Here is a 21,147-nt window from a genome sequence, read left to right as displayed (position 1 = left end):
CACGTGCCTTTCCTAAGTGCTGGGGTGCTGTCAGTCGGGGATTTGCCAGAAAAAGCAGCTGCGGTCCGAGTCACTGGAAAGGCTTTGGATTGAAAGGAGCTCACAACTGAAGTTAAGAAGGAAAATGACCAGGGAGGTTAATGCCAAAGAGACAGAAAGCAAGAGCCCTAATTGAATCTTAGCGCCCAGCGCTTGTTTAAAAGAAGGCTGGTATTTAAAGGCAGGGCTCAGTACTTCCTCATGCTTTCTTGTTGTAGTAAAGATGCTCTTTCTTCGTGACATTGGATCTAGACATCCGTGGTTATTGATGGTTAGGTGTGTGTGTGGGGGGGATGGGATGGGCTGTAGGGGTAACTTGGGCAGGGCTTGGCGTTTGAACCACATCCTATAGATGCTGTGCTACCGCCTCAGCTGCAGGCACAGTGCGGCAGAAAGAGGAGCCTTCCTGGCTGTGTGACTTTGAACAGCTCACTTGCTTCTCTGTGCTTCAGCTTCCCAAATGTTAAATGGGGGGGTGTGGGCTAGATGGCCTCTCTCGACCTCTCCAGTTCTAAAGATTCTGTAGGTCCAAGTCCCTTTGCAAACTGAAGTCGGAGGGTAAAGCTTTTGGATACTAAGGGTGCCTTTCTGGGCGTCCTCTCTCAGCAGCTGCCCAAGCCCGCTCGCAGGGTTTGGAGGCACCTGTAAGGGGTCACACGGTAGAGTGCCACTTTGAGAACAAGTCAAATCTGCTCCCGTCCTCTCTGAGAACCGCTTGCCCTTGGGAGAAGCATGTGCCCCATGTGTGTCCCTGAGGAGGGCTGGTCTGCACCGGGCCAGCTGGCGCCCTTCTGGGACCAGAGGTGACTCTACCTTCAAGCCCCAGCCCCAGCGTCTGTGGGGGTCTCGAGCTTCTGATTCCACCCAGGGACTTCCAGTCTTGCCCCCCCAGCTGATAAGAGGGTGAGGGGCACGCTGGGCTGAGAGAATATCTGGGGTTGCCTGGGGCTTTCTTGGAGGGTTTCCAGAGAGATCTAAGGAGACTGAGGGATGGGAGCCACCCTGGAAATGTGGGCCACTGGGTTTTAATCCCAAACCCCTCACTCACGGTGTAGGCGATCCACTGTGTCCGGCCACTCTCTCTTAGTCTCCAAGGTAGAAATAGAGACTATTCCCAAGGAAAGGGCAGTCGAAGGCATGTGAGCTCCTGTGTGTCTTTCTCACTATGAAGTGTTCTGGGAAGTTGGGTCTCAGGCCCATTCCCTCACCTCCTGGTCAGATGGCGCTGTGCCTGATAGTAAGACAGCAAGGCTTCCTCATGAGCGCTGAGCAGAGTGGCTCACACAGATGCTCCCGAGACAGAACATTTTCAGAAAGCCAAGCCCAGGGCAGATTCTAGAAGCACCGTCTGCTGTACTAACCAGTATAATTGCATTGGGGTACACATGCACATGCACACACATGCACACACGTGTGTACACTGGAGATGACAAATCTGTAACGCATGTCAACTTCTGCTTCCTCCCTGCATCAGTGACTCATTCCTGCAGAATCCACACAAGTCTGTCTCTTTGAGACTCAGCCACAGCCATCCTTGCTAAGGACACAGGCACTGGAGCTGGCTGCCTAGGTCAAGATCCAGCCCTGTCAATTATAAGCCTTGTGGCTGTCTCTTAACCTCTCTGGACCTCAGTTTCATCATCTATAAAATGGGAATAATTAGAGCATCTACTCATAGGGTTGCTATGGGACTTTACTGGGTTAATCCATGTAAACTTCTTAAACTAGTCTCTGGTACACAGTTGAGCTCCCCAAAAGTCTTAACTAACATTACTAGTATCATCGTCGTCATTGTCATCATCATCATGGTCTCCACACTCAGTGCAATACACCCTGTGCTCTAGGCACCTAGAAGCACTCACTCCCTGCCCACTCCATGCTCTCTCAGGCCTCCGTCCCTTGGCACTTGTGGTTCCACTGCCAAAAGAGCCTCCCAACCTTCTCTTTCAGGAAAGCTCCTATTCCTCCATCAGAACCCAGATCAAATGTCACCTCCTCCATCACACCCCCAGGAAGAGTCACTCGCTCCTCTGTACATACAGTCATCAAAACATTTAAAATGTGCTGCCCCAGACCATAAACTGCTGAAGGGGGCGTGTCTTTGCAAACCCCTTCCCAACACAACATCAGGCCCATGGCAGGTGCCTGACAAATGGTGGTGCTATGATGCCAGGGGAAGGTGGTCATTGGAGCCCATACGTAGGGCAACTACTCAGTGTGGGCTTAACCAAAAAAGGCAGAATCGGGTGCTATGTAGGTGCAGCAAGTGCCCCCCCACCCCCACCCTCAATGTTCATGTGGAAGAATCAGAAAACCCAAAAGTAAGGAAAGGTCACAGAGCTCTTAACCCTTGATTCGTGCTCCTGCCGATTCCCCCTCCTCCACCTCAACACACCAGTTAGAAACCCCCGCATGCACACTTCTCTCACTGCCCACACCAGCCCTGCTAAGTCTTGTTGACTCACTCTTCAGAGCCATCAACTCTGCACATCCAGCATCATTTCCCAGAAACGCTCAACCCCATCATCTCATGCCTGGACCTCCTCCACCACCACCAGCAGCAGCAGCCGCTAAGCTGGTCCTCCCAGCTCAGCTTCAGCTCTGCCCTCTGCACAGCAGGAAAGGGAATCTTCTTTAAAAGCAAATCTGATTGTATAGCTTTCCTTTGTAAGCCTTCCCACTGCGCTTGGTTTAAACCCGAGCTCCTTGCTGGGCTCAGCCCGCCCAGGTTGGCCAGGCTCCTGCCTGCCCCTCTGTCCTCCCCTGCCTCTCTCCTCCCTAGCTCGTCCCTACTGCCCACCACCAGCCATGCTGGGCCCTTACACTTTTTAGAACAAGCCAGGCTTTTTCTACCTCAGGACCTTTGTATATGTGTTCCCTTTGCCTGGAAGGCTGTTTCTTCTTCTCTTCCTAGATTTGGCTCCTTCTCATTGACACACAGCTCAGATGCCAGCTGTCTGGAGAGGCTTTCCCTGAGCCCCGCCCTGTGTCATTCGGTCTCAGCACCATATTTGCTTGCTCCAAAGCAGTTACCACATGTCCTCTTTCTAATTGTTTTCATTCTATCTCCCCAGAGATAGGAGATGTGTGAGGGCATGGACCACGTCTGTCATGCTCTGTGTTGCCCATGGAACGTTTAGGGCACCTGATTTAATGCATCTTTGTTGAATGAGAGACTGTATAACTACCCATACTATGCCAGGCAAGGTACTGGAAGGCAAATGTGCAGCTCATGAGACCTCTACAATACTTCCCAAAGCAGTTACTATGCCCACTTCACGCATGAAGACACCCAGTTGGGAAGTTAACTTGCCCCGTGTCATAAGTCGGTAAATGGCCAAGGTGGACTTTGCCTGAGGCTCTGCCTGACTGCCCACAGTTCCGGACATCCTTCCAAGCCTGGGTCTAGCCCAGGACAGAGCTGCCAGCAGACACGAGACTCATACCAGTGTAAATGGTGCATCAGTATATGTTCCCTTTATTGCTCTATTTTTATCTTTATTCCAAGACATCAGATTTAAGGAAGACCCCGCTGAAATGCCCAAATGACTCTAGGATAATATTTGTATGGGTCATTATCATTATTATTATTATTATACTAGAGGCCTGGTGCACAAATTTGTGCACTTGGGGGGTGCCCTCAGCCTGGCCTGCACCCTCTCGCAGTCCGGGAGCCCTCAGGGGATGTCTGGGGAGTGAGTCTAAGCCAGCGGTTCTCAACCTGTGGGTCGCGACCCCTTTGGCAGTCAAACGACCCTTTCACAGGGGTCGCCTAAGACCATCCTGTATATCAGGTATTTACATTACGATTCATAACAGTAGCAACATTACAGTTATGAAGTAACAATGAAAATAATTTTATGGTTGGGTCACAATATAAGGAACTCTATTTAAAGGGCCAGAAGGTTGAGAACCACTGGAAGCCGTCAGTCGGACATCCTTAGCACTACCATGGAGGCGGGAGAGGCTCCCACCACCGCTGCTGCTCTCGCCAGCCATGTGCCCGGCTTCTGGCTGAGCAGCGCGCCCCCTGTGGGAGCTCACTTGACCACCAGGGGGCAGATTCTACACTGAGTGTCTACCCCCTGGTGGTCAGTGCACATCATAGCAACCAGTTGAACGGCCTTAGCATATTATTAGCATATTACACTTTGATTGGTTGAATGGACAACCAGGCACTTAGCATATTAGGCTTTTATTATATAGGGTTTTCACTTGAGTCTGATTTATGGGAAAACTGGACACAATCCACATTGCAGGCTTGACTATTGCACTGTTCACCCAGCAATAAGTGAGGACTAGAAGGTGGAGAGATGGCAAACGTTAGAGAGGCTGGCATTGGACAAGATCAACAGAAAACCCACTGCTAGGTGATAGTGATTTTTCTAACCATCTACTAGCATGAGCGGCACAAGGTGGACAGGTGTCCCCAAAGGCCAACGAAAGCAAGGCCAGTCAGCATGGGTCCCACTGGTAAAGCTGCAGTCCAGTTCACACAGTGTATCTACAGTATGAGCTCTACTGCCACCAACAGCAAAACAGCCAGATGTCGTACGAGGCACTGACACTTGCCATGTCATTAAATGCTCACAACAGCCCTCTGTGTAGGTGCTATCATCACCCTCATTTCAGAAACGACCAAACTAAGGAACAGAAAGGCCATCCCTCCCCAGAGCCCGGCAGCGATCGGGCAGCAGAGCGGGAGCTGGCCTCCTGTCCAGTGGGCCGCGCACGGAGCACCCAGGTGTCTGGGCTGGGAGATTCCTTCCGTGTGGCCATTGGGTCCCTCTCAAGTTCACAACGTTCTCTCCCCTCCTCCAATTTCTAATGCTTGAACTGATTTTCTTTAAAGCACATACATGCTATGCAGCCTCCAATGGGGAAAGAGAGGGAAGGCACCTGTTATCTAACGAAATGGTGCGGTGAGGACAGACGGGTGAAAGTGATGGACAAGCAAAATGCCAAGCCCCTCAGCTCCTTCCTTCCCATTAACCCTGCTTATGCCACAGACCCAGTCCCTGTTTGGGGGTTTACAACCAACAGCAAAGACAGCCACTGACCTTTGTTTAGCCAGCGGTTCCCAAACGTATTGAACCACGAAAGACTTTTTCAAGAAGTACCTATTCCGTACACCAAACGAACGTGGGCGAATGCTCACCCGACCTCTGAGCTGCAGGGGCGCGTGGGGGGAAGGGCCAGGGAGTTCCCCAGAGCCCGCGACCCTGCCACTCCAGCTCCTCGCCCTGGCCCCTGCTGGGGGCACACTGCCAAGCAGCCCCTTGGCCTTCACTGACTTTGGCCCCACTGGGCTCCCAGGTCAAGAGAAAGCAACATCTGCTGCCCCTTGAGCTTCCTCTCCAGGGATTTCAGGTGCAGCCCATGCTTATAGTCTGAGAAACTATCATAGAAAGGACACGCTCAGCAGGGATGGCCCACAGGTGGGGTGGGGGACCCCCCTAGGACCTTGCCCGCCTGGATGTGACAAGCACACCCCTGAGGTTCCTGCAGAGTCTGACTGTTTCAAAGTGATCCACGGGCATTACATCACTGCATCCCCAAAATATCCGGGATGACTGCCCCCCCCCGCCCCCGCGCTTATTCCAAAGAGGAAAGGAGGCCTCGAAAAGGTGAAGGGCCATCTCCAACGTCACCGCAGGATCCACATGGTGACCAGGACCCCGGCTGGGACCAATGCCCTGTTGGGAGCTCACCCCTGTGTCACCCTGCCACCTGCCCTGTCTATTTGTGGTGCTGGGATGTGATCAAACATTGGAAGGACATCTTGGCTGCCTGGGCCGTGGGGTAGGGGAGGGAGATTTGAAACTGAAACAGCAAAGGGCAGTTTGGATTGGGGCGGGGGGGCGTCTCAGACTGAAACAGGGTTGGAGAAAGGAGGACCCGGATGGGAAAGAAAGGGGCCTAGCCCAGCCCCCAGCAAATGTGCCCCCTGGAGCATGTCGCCCTGGCCTGGGGAGCTGAGGGCAGTGGGTGTGGAGGCTTCCTGAGCAGGAAGGACGCCTGCCCCAGGCACCTCATGCTGTCACCAGGGCCCAGAGGGCTCCCTCAATGGGGGAGCAAGGCCGGTCTGACCATCGAGACCTGGGGTGAGAATCCACCTTGTCCAGGGAAGATTCACCTCACCAGGCCTTGGACTTCCTGCTGCCGTGGAGACCAGTGCCATCCAGGCTGAGCGCTGGGGGCTCCCGGGGTTCCTGGGAGACCACCTGGGGCCACAGGGGCCGGGACCGGGGAGAAGGCCAGGGGGCGGAGTGTGCCGGGCTCTGGCCCCCATCTAACTAGAACAGAGCCACCGGAGCCTGTTTTATAAATGGGGCTTCTATGTGAGCTTTGATTTGAAGCAAGAGCCACAGCTTCACAATGTCTGAAACCGCTGCTGCGGTGAGTTAGTCTTTTCGTCACGTGCCATCTCTGGGCAGCTCCCCATCCTGCATACGTAGGGACACTCAGCTCAGGCTAGCACCGAAGGAACGGCCCAAGGGGACCAGGGCCCTCGCTCTGCTGCTCCAGGGACATGAGAGGCCCTGGCTCTGCTCTACTCATTAGAACAAAGTGGCGTGGGCAGTGGGCAGTGGGCAAAGGTGTTTGGGAAAGGTCTGTGCCACTCATGCACTTGATGTGGGCCGGGTCAGCACCCCATGGGGGCCTGGGCATCCCAAGGACTCAGGGATCAGAATGGGCGACACCCACAGAGTCTGTGGGGCACGGAGTGTATAGGAAATGGCCACCGGGGGTCCCCAGATGGGATGGGGGCCTGCCCCAGCCCACGGTTCCGGCTCTGGGGGCGGGGCACTCACAGGGCAGCGTCTCGGCGCTGTTCTCCTGGATCATTATGCAGAGCTGTAGCACCAGTTGGGGGGCGCTCTCCAGGAAGGTCTCCAGGAGGCGCAACATGTTGACGTCTGCATATTCATACATCATAGCCCAGTAGAAGCGTCGCTGGTGTTCCTTCTGCCGTTGGCTCTGGATCCCCAGGTACATGGTGCGGATATACCTGCCGAGAGAGATGAACAGAACAGAGAGCGTGGGTGGGGGTGGGGCTCTGGAAGGGCCATGCTGCCCCCTAAAACCAGAGCCAGCTATGCTGGTGTCTCTCCTTCACTCTGAGGTTTTCCTGACACTTGACCCAGCTCTAGGGGTCTTCTGAGCCCACGGACACGGACATGGTGCTAAGGCTTTGGGTGGCTTCTGTGGAGCTCCTACTCAGTACCATGGCAGGGCACAGGCCATAGGCAGGTGTAGTCCCCACACAGCACAGAGTGGGAACAGGCAGGGACCCACAGTCGGCGGGTGGAGCAACTCGGAGTCGGCCCCAGGCCATTGGACAGCAAAGCTCATGTGTCCTCCACACTAGGGAGACCCTGAGGCTGTGTCCAGGTGTGGCCACGGCGCAGGCAGACAGACGCACTGATCCCTCCATTGGAGAGGACACGGGGCAAAGGATGCAGGTTCAAACCCCAACTTAGTTGCTTGCTAATGGGACCTTGGACTATCACTCCAACTCTGTGTCTTGCTACTCTTCTTTAACATGGGAAAAGAGTCGAACTTGGGGGTGGTTAAGGAGATAAAGATGGTGGGCGCACATCCTGGGTCCAGTAAGAAAACTCCCTGCCTCACTTTTACCCGAACCTTCGGGAGCTGTCTCCAAGCCACAGTCACGGGGAGGCGGTGGGGGGGGATCCAAGGTACTAAGTCGGCCAGTGGTCTCTGAGGCCGGGCCAGGAAAAAGCAACTTCAGAAAGCATGGTTTTGTGGCCCAATCAGGATCAAGATCACGAACCACAAACCAGGGCCCTCAGCCAATCGTATGGAGCCACACATGCGTCCCTGACCATCCCAGGGAATGTAATCATTGGGCCTCCTACACAGCCAAGCCTGAATCGTTGAGACTGAGAACACGGTTGATGCCTGACATCGTCCCCACTACCTGAGCATTGCCAGGTGCCCACCTGGGGCCGTGGGCTTGTCCCTTCTCTCTGTCCCATCATCACCACCTGTCTGGTCCCCACCACTATCCCTCCTGCCTGAATCGAAGTGAAGTCCTCACTGGTGTCCCAGCACCAACTCTGGCCCCAGAAACATCGCTCTTCACACAGTGCTCCTTGTAAATCGTAAATGCAATCAGGTCACCCCCTGTAATGCTTAGAATCAAACCCCCAGCTCCTCCCTTGGCTCACGGGACCCTGCCTGCCCCTCCAGCCTCCCCTCCCATTCTCTATCCCACCTTTCCAAGGAGCACACGAGCCTGCCTGTCCACGCCCTGTCCCCAGTGTCTACAGATACAGAAGGAAGACAGGACTCCTGGGACGACTCTGTCACCATATGGCAAAGGCAGCCCATGCTCACATTTGCAGCAAACTTACGACAGGGATCATAATGCCGGTGGCTGAGAGGGGCTGTGTATTTCCCTGGGAGCAATGAGGGACGCTCCTCCCTACTTCCAAACGGTGGGCCTCCCTCCAGAGCGCTAATCAAGGACTGGACCTCACGATGACCCAGTGCCCCGGGGTCCCCCAGGCTGTGCTTCAGAACACAAAGCAACCCTCCAAGCCTACAACCAGCACGCAGGCAATGCGCACCCACCCAACACCCGATGGGCGTCTGTCTCTCTGGATTCCTGGGAGCCTCCGGGCGCAGCGTCTCTGAAGGCACACCCAGGGGAGCTGGGGCAGACACCTGTTTCCCTACAGACACACTCCCAGGAGTGCGTGGAGAAACAGTTCTGCAGGAAACCAAAGGCAGGGAGGCGGGAGGTGCAGGCACTGGGGAGGACGACTGCAGTGGGCGCCCGGGGAGGGGCTGGGAGAAGGGCAGGTGCACCAGGCCCAGGGCAGGTGTTTCTGGGCCCATCACCTCCGGAGTCCCTGCCAGGCCTTGTGGGACCGGCTGGTTAGCATCATTTAACACATAGGGAAACTGAGGCTGGGGAGTGAAATGAAGCACCGGATTCTGGTTCTGTTCCAAGTTCTGTCACTTACTGGCGGTGGCACTTTGCATGAGCCATGGCCTCTCTCTCAGCCTTAGTCGCTAAGTTCCCAAAATCAAGGCAGCAGGGAAGGGGCTCAGAAAAGGGCAGGGAGATTACTGTGCCTGCCCAGGGCAGAGAGAGAGAGAGAGAGAGAGAGAGAGAGAGAGAGAGAGAGAGAGGGAGAGAGAGGCAGAGAGAGGCAGAGGCAAAAAGAGAGATGGAAAGGGACATAGAAAGAGAGAGAGGGATGTGGGGAGGAATGAGAAAGTGGGAAAGGAGAGGAAAGCAGTGCCAAAATGTGGGGGCCTGAAGGAGAGGGTCAACTGGAAGAGGCGATGGCAACAATAAACCTGGGCAGGGCAGGCAGGTGATACGGAGACAGGTCACAAGGGGCTGAGGAGGTCAGACTGCATCAAGGGTGGAGAGAAGGGTCAGATTGAGCAGATCTGAGGGTGGCTTGGGAAGGCAGAGTGGGGACGGGGGGACAAGGGGGTACTGGCTGAGGGACTGAGGCAGAGCTGCGAGTCCAGAAGTTCTGCACCAGCACCCAGAACAGCCAGCCATGTGCCCGCGGAGGTTTGGTGCCTGTGGCCTCACAGGTCAGATGTGGTTTCCGTGATCCAACACTCAACTCTACCTACATGGGCACCTGCAACACCCAATGCCATGAGCCACAGACTCCCACAGGGACCAGACCACAGATCTATGCTCTCTCAGGGGTACTCTCAGACCACAGACTCTTCCTCTCCTAGCCTCAAAAAGTGGACCATGGTGGAGAAATGATGATGTGGCAGCCAAGCCTATGTAGGCAGGTCCCAGGTCAAGTAACAGCAACATTCAGATTCACCTAGGTCGGCCCTCCCAGGGCAAAAGCAGCACCTGACCTGTCACTCCAGCTCCCATTTGCCCCAAGTTACCAGCCCCTCTGCCCATCTTGGCCAGGGCAATGGACAGCAATGAGCCCAGAACATGCTGACTCAATGAGAATGCCTACCAGAGAAGCAAACTCAAATTTCCTCTGTGCGAGCATCCAGGGGAATGTATGCAAATAAATAAAGGTGCGAGTGGGAGAAACCAGAGCTTCTCTCCCCAGTGCTGATGAGCAAAGGGATGTTGGGAGCCCAGATTGCATCAGTCTGAAACCTAATTTGGAAATCGTGCTTACACAGCCTCCCACCCTGGAGTCCAGTCTAGAATTTCCTGATCAAGTGCCTTCTACTTATTCTGCCCCTTCTGGCTCCTGAAAACTCATCTTCTCTTAAGTCAGTGGTTCTCAACCTTCTGGCCCTTTAAATACAGTTCCTCATGTTGTGACCCAAACATGAAATTATTTTCGTTGCTACTTCATAACTGTAATGTTGCTACTGTTATGAATCGTAATGTAAATATCTGATCTGCAGGATGGTCTTAGGCGACCCCTGTGAAAGGGTCGTTCGACCGCCAAAGGGATCGCGACCCACAGGTTGAGAACCGCTGTCTTAAGTCTTTGCGTCCCGGGTAGACAACTGAGAGGTATGCGTAAAATTCAGAGTGGGTCCAAGTGACCTCTGGGGCACCAGCCTCTGTGCAAAGACCGTGCAGGCCCATGGCCACAAGGTGGCGCCGGAGCCTAAGCCACGCAGGAAGGCTGCTCCAGGCGGTGATCTCATCCCCAGCAAGGCTCAGCACCCTCCTTTGCGGCAGCGTGGGGTGCAAGGGGTGGCGGGCCCAGATGTGCTGAGTCCCTACGGAAGGCGTGGCATCGGCAGGAGACACAAGGTGGGCTGCTGCTCCTCCTAACTCTCAATTTGGGAGGTTCCAGCAAGCTCACCTCCCCCAGGAAGGTAGTCCGGGAGGAAAGACGCCCAACTCTCCTCCTCCTGGATTTGTCACTGCCTGTCACACACACTGTCTCTCTCCTAGGGCATCGCATCGTGCAATGCGTGGGTCTCAAAGCAGACAGGCAGCGGGTCATCCGCGAGCGAGGACTCAGGAAGACTGGTCTTCGGTCTGCACGACCTTGGGCCAGTCACTCCCAGGGCTGGGCCTGGACTGTTCCCCCGCCTCAGGGGCCGGCTGGAGGACCTCTGAGCTTTGCCAGCATTTGTAACCTCTGCCTTCTGTAAGGGAGTGGCTCTGCAGGGCCGCAAGTACAGCCTGGCATGTTTACCGGCGATAATACCTGGAGTTTGCCGGCCTCCTATGTGCCAGGCATGCTCTGGGCCTCCTGCAGTTGGTAACTCATTTAATCCTGGCAATAACCTGAGGAGGTGGGCGCACCGTTACCCTCATTTTACAGAGGGCACCTGAAGCGCTGAGGTGGAGAACTGCGCGACCATTTACTCAGCTACGTCGGTGGCTGAGCAGGGCTTCCAGCCCAGCGTCTGGCTTTGGGGTCCGGGCTCTTAACTCCCTCCACATGCCTCTCAGAGGCAGACCGCTGGTCTTTGGATTTGGTACAATGGAAAAGCACAATTCACCCAGAACACCTGGGTTCTCTTCCAGCTCAGTCACTGGCTGTGTTACACTGGGGAACATCTCCCAACCTCTCTGAGCCCCCCATCCCCTGGACCACCTTTCCTCATCTATCAATTGCCTTACCCGGAGTAGGCCCCCAGGACACACCCAACGGATAAATGTATGTAATCATGGCCCCGCGGAGGGACAGGGGGCCTCAAATTTTTCTGGCCTCTGCCCAGAAATCAGGATTTTAAAAAGATTCCCAGGTGATTCTAATGTGCAGCCCAGGTTGAGAACCACTGACTTAGAGGGAGACACAATCAGCATCTCCTTTTTCCCACTGAGGCTCAGAGAGGCTGAGTGATTCCCCCAAAGCCACACAGCCTATCATAGTTCAGGCAAATCAGAGAAGGTCTTGGCTAAACTAAGTTGCCCCACTGGGAATTAGCTACAGCTGTGCCTGACACTGGCTGGGATGGGAAGTGAGTGATTTCTGCAAGGGCAGGAGGCTGAATAGGTTCGCCTCTGTGGGCCTACAGTCCCCTGCTGCTTCCTACAAAGTTCTCAGAAATGGTATTTTGAAACCTCTGATTGCAGAGAACTACCCACCCTCAAAGCCCCAAACAGGGCTCATTCCAGACTGTGGGGACTGAAGCTTAGAGAATCCTTTAGGAAAAGTAGTAACATCTACCAAACATGTAAAGTAGAAATAGCACCAATTCTATACACTTTTTTCCCCAGAAAAATACAAGGGAAAGAATACTTCCCCATTCATTTTATGAAGCCAGAATTACTCTGATATCAAAGCCAGACAAATACCATATAAGAAAATAAAACGGCAGACAATAGCCCTCATAAATATAGGTGTAAAAATCTTCAACAAAAGGTTAACAAATCCAATCCAATGATATACAGAAGGAATGACACAGCATAGCCAATTAGGGTCTCTCTTGGGAATGGAAGGTGGGTTTGATATTCAATGTAATCAATGATGTTCATAAGAAAAATCACACATCACATTAATTGATACAGAAAGTATGCATTTGACAGAAATCAGCATCCATTCATGATTTTTAAAACGTCTCAGCAAACTAGGAATAGAACTTTTTTAACCTGACGTATAGGAAAAGCAGCTACAAAAACGCACAGTTAATATCATCATTAATAATAAAAGACTGAAATATTTCCTCTTAAGATCAGGAACAAGGCAATGGTGTCTACTCTCAGCACTCCTATTCGACATCATCCTAGAAGTCCCAGCCAGTGCAATAAGCCAAGAAAAAGAAAGTATGTACCTTTTGCAAAGAAAGAAGTAAAGGTCCCTTTGTAAATGACACAATTGTCTAAATATAAAATCCCAAGAAATAAAAAAAAAAGCTTATAGAACCTGTTAGTAAGTTCAGCAAAGTCTCATGATACCAGGTGTCTGCATGTAAAAATTAAATGTATTTCTATAGACTACTAGTGAACAATTGAAAATTTTTTAAAAAAATTAAAAATATAACATTTAAATTAGCTCAAAAAATAAAATGCCCAGAAATAAAGCTAATAAAATGTGCAGGATTTATACTTTAAAGCTACAAAATACTAATAAGAGAAATAAAAGAAAGTCTAATGATAGATATGCCATATTCATGGATGGAAAGAATCCATATTGTGACAATATAATGACGATTTTCCCCACGTTGATCTATGGATTTAACACAATTTCAATAGACTCCAGCAGAATTATTTTTTGCAGATATGGACAAGAAGATTCTAAAATTTATATGGAAGACAAAAGAACTAGAACAGCCAAAACAGTTTAAAAAAAAAGAATAAATTTAAAAAACTCACACTATCTGATTTTAGAACATACTATAAAGCTACAGTAATTAAGACGGTGTGGTATTGGCAAAGACAGAGAAGCACAGATCAGTGGAGCAGAATACAGTGTCTAGAAACAGGCCCACACATATATGGTCAACTGACTTTTGACAAAGTGCAAAGATAATTCAATGGGGAAAAGATGTGTTTTCAACAAATGATGTAGGAACAATTAGTCATTCATAAGCAACAACTAACTTAAAATGTATCATAAATTAAAATGTAAAGCTATAAAACTTGTAAGAGAAAACATAGGAGGAAATGTTTATGACCCTGCATTAGGCTAAGAGTTCTGAAATAGGACAGCAAAAGCATGCTCCATACAAGAAAAAAATTGATGAATTGGCTCCCATCAACATTAAACATTTTTGCTCTGTAGGTAACATTGTTAAGAGAATGGAAAAAAAAAACAAACCAAAAAAAAATCAAGCTACGGAGTGGGAGAAAATATTTGCAAATTACATCTTTGATGAAGACCTTGTGCCCAGAATATATACAGAACTCTCAAAATGGCCAACTCAGCAAGAAGGCAGGCAGGAGGAGCCTGAGCAAAGAAGTGATAAGACTTCTTACCTCACCACCCCTTCCTGCTCCTTCTCCTCTGGCCAGAGTCCCCTTGGGCCTGACCCCGAGGACCCAGCCTCCGAGAAGACTCTCCTGATGACACCCAGGGTGTGGGGCTGCCCTGAGCCTGGAAGAATGGGTAGCAGCTACAGGATTTAAGGCTCAGCTGGCCCCCATAGCCCTATCCCAGGGCCAAACCAACTGCTGAGGGGGGACTGCCAGTGTGAGGGCTGGGGATCTCACCATCTACTCCGGTAGCCACATGAGCAGAGTGGTCTTCTTCTAAAACCCAATGCTGTGAGCTCTTCTACCTCCCCCCCTACCCCGCCCAGGGAGTGGTGGTCGCCTCAGAGGGCCCTGAGACCCCAGTCTGGCCTTGGTTCTTCAAACTCTCCCTAGGAGGGAGGGAGGAGCCTGAGAGAGGAGCAGGAGGCCAGCAGGCCTGGCCCTGGCGAGCACTCACCCTGGATTCCAGCTCTAAGTTATTCAACATCCAGGCTTCCTTTCTCCGCGGTGTCCAGGCCACCCGGGCAGTGCCAGCGTGGGGCACTGTGGTAAGGCTGTCCCTCCAGAGCCCACATGCCAGTCAGGGAAGGGACACAACCCCAGGAGGCCACTAGAAATCTGCTGGGCGTGTGCCGGGTGAAGGCCATGCAGACCCTGGTTTCACCTGCATCCCACTGTGCAGAGCAGAGCAGGCCTGGCGAGGCGGCGGGAGGCAGGTTCTGCTCAGGGCCCCAGGCGTCCCCTCCTCGTGGGCATCTGCAGACGGTGCCCTGGCCGGGCTGGAACAAACCCCATGCGCAGCCCCTGCTCCCCATGGGGCTGGGGGCTGGTCAGCAGTGCTCGGGCACCCGGGCCGGCCAGGCTGTGGTCCCAGAGCCCGGCGCCTCCGCCAGGGAGGCAGGCCTGTGGGCCGCACAGCTAGGCTGCCCCCTGACCCCCCAGCTCTTTAGGGAGAGACCAAGAGAGCTGACCTCAAAGGCAATACATATTTTTCCTCTGAAACCAACAACAGTTATTCCCTTGAAGGCCTCTTTGCTGCAAAAAAAAAAAAAAGCCTTTATATTTTGTTGATTTAAATACAACTTGCTGTGCTCAGCTGGCATGACTCAGTGGTTGAGCATTGACCTATGAACCAGGAAGTCACGGTTTGATTCCCAGTCAGGGCATATGCCCGGGTTGCAGGCTCGATCCCCAGTGGGAGGCCTGCAGGAGGCAGCCGATTAATGATTCTCTTATTGATGTTTCTATCTGTCCCTCTCCCTTCCTCTCTGAAATCAAGAAAAATATTTAAAAAAAATAAAAAGTAAATAAATATAACTAGCCGTGCCTCCGGGGCCACCTCGAGGCATCTCTACCGTTATCCTGGTGGGCCTGGCACATCCGCTCTCGCTCTCACACATACGCATACACACAATCACACACACATACCACCTACAGGAACACACAAACACCACTCATGACACACCTGCACACTATATATCCCTGGTGTGTACATGCTAATTACACATGAAGTTCATACACCTAAATGACAACACACTGTGTCCTCCACAGAGACCTACACATACAAACCACCATATGCATGTACCCACTACACATGTCTAAGGGCCACCTGCACAGACCTGGAGGCACATGATCACACCCTGGGTCATAGCCAGCCCTGGATCACTGGGGGTGGTCCCCTGCCTCCGCCTCCCCTCCTGCCCACAGGGCTGCCTGCTCCTGGCCACTCATTGTCCCCACAGCAGACACGGGGCATAAAGGAAGAGACAAACCCACATCAGGGACTGGGCTCTCACAGGCTGGGAACCACCTCAGAGAGAGCAGGGGCCTGGGAATCGTGGGGCAGATGAAAAGTGAGGACGCACTGCCCCCAATACCAAGGGCGGAGCTGGGCTAGTTTCCACCAAAGCACCAAAAAGCTCACTGATATCTGAACCTGGGAAGCCCCAGCCCCACCCCTCCTGCCCCGCCCCTCCCTGTTCTTCCCTCCACCTGCACCTGGTTTCCTGGGAATCCACTGGTCTGGTAGCAGTAAAGGGGTTGCGTGCTGTTGTGACATTGTAAGATCTGCATTCTCATCTGGGCCCTCCTTTTAGGGGTGGAGGAGTTCCCGCCGTGTCCTTTCCATTTCTGACCACACCTCAGGGCTGGAAGGGTCCATGGCCACGTGGCCATGCAATGACTGTGGGAGAAAGTGGCCCAAAGGAGGGGTGGGAGGGGTTGAGGGCCCCGGGCTGCATGGGCTGCTATGGGAATCTTGCCACTCTGGGTCTGGTCACCTGCTGAGGATTGCTGAGCTGGGTCACCAGAGGCCACCCAGGGAGGGTGCTGGCCCTGAGCTCCAAGGCTGCTGGGACAAAAAGGCTGTGCTCCTACCTTCATGCCGTTGGCTCTGTGCCAGGTAGGAACCCCGTGGCTGTTCCCTGGGGTCTCAGAGCAGGAGCTAGCAGCAGGACAGAGCAAAATCCTTCCAGCTCTTCCAGCTCAGCTGCCCCGGCCCTGACTTGGTGGCAAGCAGTGGGGACAACATGAGCAAAGACAGCCAGGCAGCCCTGGCTGGGTGGCTCAGTTGGTTAGAGCAATGTCTCGATACGCCAAGGTTGCAGGTTCCATTCACGTACAACAGTCAACCAATGAATGCATGAATAAGTGCAACAACCAGTCGATGCCTCTCCCTCTCTCTTTCCCTTCTTCTCTCTCAAATCAATCAATCAATCAATCAATCAATAAAAAGATAGCCAGAGGGCACATGCCAGGAAGGTCTGGAAATGGAGAACCATCAGGTGTAGCCAGGGGGCAGGGAGCAGGTGTGAGAGAGGGAGGTGGGGAGAGCAGAGAATGAATTCCCGGATGCAGAGCCAGTGGGGAGCCACCCAGGTTGCTAAACCTAGGTTAGCCCCAACTTCCTCGCCTGGAAAATGGGACCCCACCTGTAACCGGGCAGAGCCTGGCAGGCTGCTCCCAGCACAGCAGGATAACACTGTAACTGGACAGGTTTTCTGTCCCTCTCTGGGCAGCTAAGAAGAGAGGAGCACATCGATGGGGGCTGTCAGACACTCACAGCTCAGGAGTAACTGGCTGGACCTGCCAGTGGTCCTCCCAGTCCCGGCCATTCATCATAGGCACCCAAATGCTCACACGGCTGTGTCCACCTGTGTGTCCACACACACGTCCCACCCGCGGACTCCCTTAAAACCACCCACAATGCAAGGTCTGGTGGCTGGAGGGACCCCAAGCCTGGCACAGCAGGAACTGTGCACCAACACAGCCCTGGGCTCTTTCTGAGCGTGAGAATGACTCTAGATTAGAACCTTCCTGGGTGGCACTGGGAGCCCCTCTGCTCCCCCTCATGTCCCCCCCCCACACACACACACACCCTCCAGCTGAGATGTCTTCAGCGAGGAGGGAAGGTGGAGGGTCAGCTGCCAGCTCAGCCCCTGAGAGCAGCGCTTCAAATCGGAGCTATTTTTAGCTCTTCTCTCCAGTGTCCCTGACATCAGCTGAGCAGTGGTGGCGGCTCGGGCACACATCTGAGGGAGCAGGCATGAAATGGCATTTCCCTGTAGGGGCCCAGGGGAAGCGGGGGAGCGGTGGGGGAGCACCACACAGCTTCGGGGAAGGGAGGTGGCGGCCGTGGGTGTCACCAAGGCGTCTTCCTGGATGTAGGGTCAAGGTGGCAGGGTGGCCAGGGCCTCCTCAACCTTCCAGGGCTCAGGAGAGCATACGGAGGGTGGAAGCCACACCACCTGCCCCTGCCTCGTGTCCCCAGAGTGGGGCCTGGCAGCTGCCCCTGATCTGAGACTCCGAAAGGAACTTGATTAAAAAGATCCATGCACCTTGGCAAACCTACACTTGGGAGAAATCCTTTTTCTTCCCCGTCATAAGCTCCCAGAAGGACAGAGACCCAGTTTCTGGGCTGTGGTTTACCTTTGCATACCTGGTGCCTGGCACCCCGCCAGGTGGGCATTCAGTGTTTGTCTCATGAATGAAGGAACCAATTGGGCAGCTTGTTAATAAAATCCTTGAGCTGAGAAAGTTCATTCCAAGCTCCCGGGGCAAGTGTGGGGAAAGCCTTCCTCTTCTCCCGGCTCAGGGTCAGCGCCCACTCTCCACTGGGGGCACTAGAACTGGAGCCCAGAATAGCTCATGGGCCCTTCCCTCCCTCCCACCCTCCTTTCTTCTCTCCTCTCCCTCTCTCCCTCTCTCCCTCCCTGTTCCTCAAGCCTCACTCAGGGAAGTCCCCAGTCCGGAATGAGTGACTGCATGCAATTCCTCTTCCAGCCAGCAGAGCTCTTTCCAGCCAGGCAGGCAGCCCATCCCTGGGCGCCTTGTGCTTTAAGGGGTGGAGTTAGGACCACGCCCACAATGGGAAGGGCCACTTGGCTGTCCCCCAAATTAGAGCTGAATTCTGACAACAGGCCCTGACAGGGTGGTCCTGCCAGCTTCCTGATAAACAGATGTCCCGGGGTTTAAGTGACGTGGCCACAGCTTAGAGCACATTCCAGGTGATGCAAGGCCAAGGCCGGGGAAGATGGACCCGCCTAAAGGTTAGTGGCTGTTCCAAGTAACTCACAACTCTGAGAGGGGACCCACTGGCCCAAAGGAAAGCCAACTGCACTTGGCCAGGGGCTTTGAATCTTGATACACATGCGAACATGAGCCCACCCAGTGCAGTGGCCGCAAGGAATCCTGGGCACTTGGCAGGAGGACACGCCTGGGCCTTTGTCACAAGCCTCCGGTACAGGGTGTGGCTAAACCTCCAGTGTCCCCTCCAGAGTGGATCTGTGGGGAATGAATTCATCCGAGATGTTCAGGGAGGGCTTTTGGCTTACCTACACTGCCTCCTGGGGGAGAGGTACCCCAGTGTTTATTCTCCCCATGGGCTATCTTGTCCTTTCAGATCCCCTAACTGTGTCCCTTTTCCACTTTCACGAGTGCTCACTGCAGCAATCTAGCCCTTCCCGACTGTACTCATTCAGCGCCACGATTGAACTCCCGCTGCGTGTCAGGCACTGCACTAGGCACGGGACACCCAGCCTTACTCCCCGCCACCTCCCTCTGAATCACCCTGCCTCTGTCCCGTGACTCCATTGGTCCCGATAGAAGATGAAGTCACTGGATCGATGCCCTGTGTGTTCAGTAGTTCACGTTTAGCATTTAGGCTCCGGAAGCCACCTTCCAGCAACTTCCAGCAGGGAACATTGCCGATGGTGAGTGAGGAATGGTCTGAGGAATCCATGTGATGGGCCTGCCCTGACCTCAAGGCTGTTCTGCGGCCCCCAGACCCTGGCTGTGTGGCCTTGGGAATATCCTCCCTGCTCTGTGTTCTCTGTAGCGGGATGAGCAGATAAGACCCGGTGAGCTCTCAGGCCCTGGCACTACATTGACCTTGTGGGTCTGGTCTGCTACCCAGAGATCTTTCCAGATCAGCAGTCATCTTGCAGGGCTTGGGCCTGTCTCTCCCAGAGCACCGCCCCCCCCCCCCCGCCCCTGCCCCTCCCCCTGCAGGGGTGAGGCTCTGCTCCTCCAAGCCCTCTTCTGTATGCAGGCTCCCCCACCCCCACCCCCACCCCCGCCTCCGTCCCCAACCTGGGAAGTCAGACATGTCATGTGCACTGTTTCCTGAGGCTGCCCAGGGAAACAGGCTAGAAATAGAAACAGAAAGTGGCATTTAGTTGAGTTTGCATTGTCCCAGCCAGGAGGCCAGTGACGTGGCCACAGCGTGGAGCGCATTGCCAGGTGCTGCAAGGCCAAGGCGGCTCACCAATGCCCCGGGCCGCCCAGCCTCCCCGGGAGGCCCCCAAAGTTAGACACAGAGAGGGCGGCAACCTTGCCGTACCCCACAGGTCTGGGCTCCCCCTGCTCCCAGGCCAGGGTCCTGCTTGTGAGCCCCCACTATGCTGCTCTCTCCCTGACAGCCTCCCCATTCGCGGCGGGGAACACAGCAGGAGGAATGCTGGGCTGGGAGTCAGGAAACCTGGGCCCCAGGGCCACCTCCACAGTTGACCGCCTGTAAGGTCTGGGACTCCTTGCCCCTCTTGTCTGACCCCAGACCCAATCCGTAAGTAAGGAACTGAAGGATAGTTTCTTACTTCCTCCCAAATCTCCAGATTAAGGGGGCAGCCATGCAGACTCTGTAACTGCCTGATGCCCTGTGGGGAGAAGGGTTCACCTTGGGGACCTGGGCTGGGGGTGGGGGTGGGGTGTGAAGTGGCCTTTGGGCTCAGACCACCTGCCAGGTCCCAGTCAATCCCCTGGGTCAGGCAACATCACTCTATCGCAGGCCCACACCGGATGGGGAGGGGCGGGGTAAGAACACTACAGTGACTTTACAGTGGGCTTCACCTCTCTGATCCTGTGCACTCTTCCTCTGACCTTCACATTCACCAGCATTACTTTTCCTCATCACCTTGGACAGGGCGATCTTTTTTTTTTTAATATGTTTTTATTAATTTCAGAGAGAGGAAGAGAGAGAGAAACATCAATGAGGAGAGAGAATCATAGATCGGCTGTCTCCTGCATACACTGGGGATTGAGCCTGCAACCCAGGTATGTGCCCTGACCTGGAATCGAACCATGACCTCCTGGTTCATGGGTTGATGCTCAACCACTGAGCCACACCAGCCAGGTAGACACAGTGATCTTGATGAATCAGAGCAGAGAGCAGGGGCCATAAGGCAGCACCGAGTGCCAAGCTGGAGGCCCTGGGCACAACCTCCTCTCCAGAGCTCTGACTCCTGCTCCCATAGCCAGGAGGGCACATCCCCTCACAGAACAGTCACCTGAAAGGGGGCAGCAAGGCCTGGGGCCAGGTGCTGGGCTCCCCCAGTAAAGGAGCTCATGTCTAGCAGGGAGACAGGCAAGTGCACCATCGACTGTGACACACCCTTCATGCTCTAAATGGAATAATGGAGTACATCTACTGTTTCCCCTACTTTACAGATGAGGAAACTGAGGCAAATGGGCATTAAATAAGTCATCCAGAAGCCGAGTCAAGGACCAGAGCTGTGGACTATGCTGTCCCCCAAAGTATAAGGGGCTCCTAGAGCACAAAGCTCCTTTCCCGGTGGGGCGGGCGAGGTAGGCTCCAGAGGGACGTGAAGTCTGAGCGTTATCTCAGGTAGCCAAGAGTACAATTCTACAGGCCATGGGCCCCTTTCCCACTCAAGCCTGCCTTGGCTCAGGGCGCATGAGCCTAAACCCATGGCCCCTCTGACGTGGCCCTCTCTGGCTCTCTCTAATGAGAA

At 53.8% G+C, this 21,147-nt stretch overlaps 1 protein-coding gene across 1 annotated transcript in view; it reads right to left on the bottom strand.

Moving 5' to 3' along the window:
* The window catches only part of XKR6 (XK related 6), a 23,030-nt gene extending 15,984 nt beyond the window's left edge, over positions 1–7,046 (bottom strand). The window contains exon 1 of the mRNA XM_023753526.1: positions 6,855–7,046. Coding sequence (XP_023609294.1) covers positions 6,855–7,038 — 184 coding nt within the window. The 5' untranslated portion in view covers positions 7,039–7,046. The remainder of the gene's footprint in view (positions 1–6,854) is intronic.
* Positions 7,047–21,147: the final 14,101 nt, after the last annotated feature.

Source organism: Myotis lucifugus, unplaced genomic scaffold (assembly GCF_000147115.1).
Source record: "Myotis lucifugus unplaced genomic scaffold, Myoluc2.0 scaffold_1, whole genome shotgun sequence".
Lineage (NCBI taxonomy): Eukaryota > Metazoa > Chordata > Mammalia > Chiroptera > Vespertilionidae > Myotis > Myotis lucifugus.
Note: the sequence above shows the minus strand (reverse complement) of the source record. Positions and strands in the feature narration are given on the sequence as shown.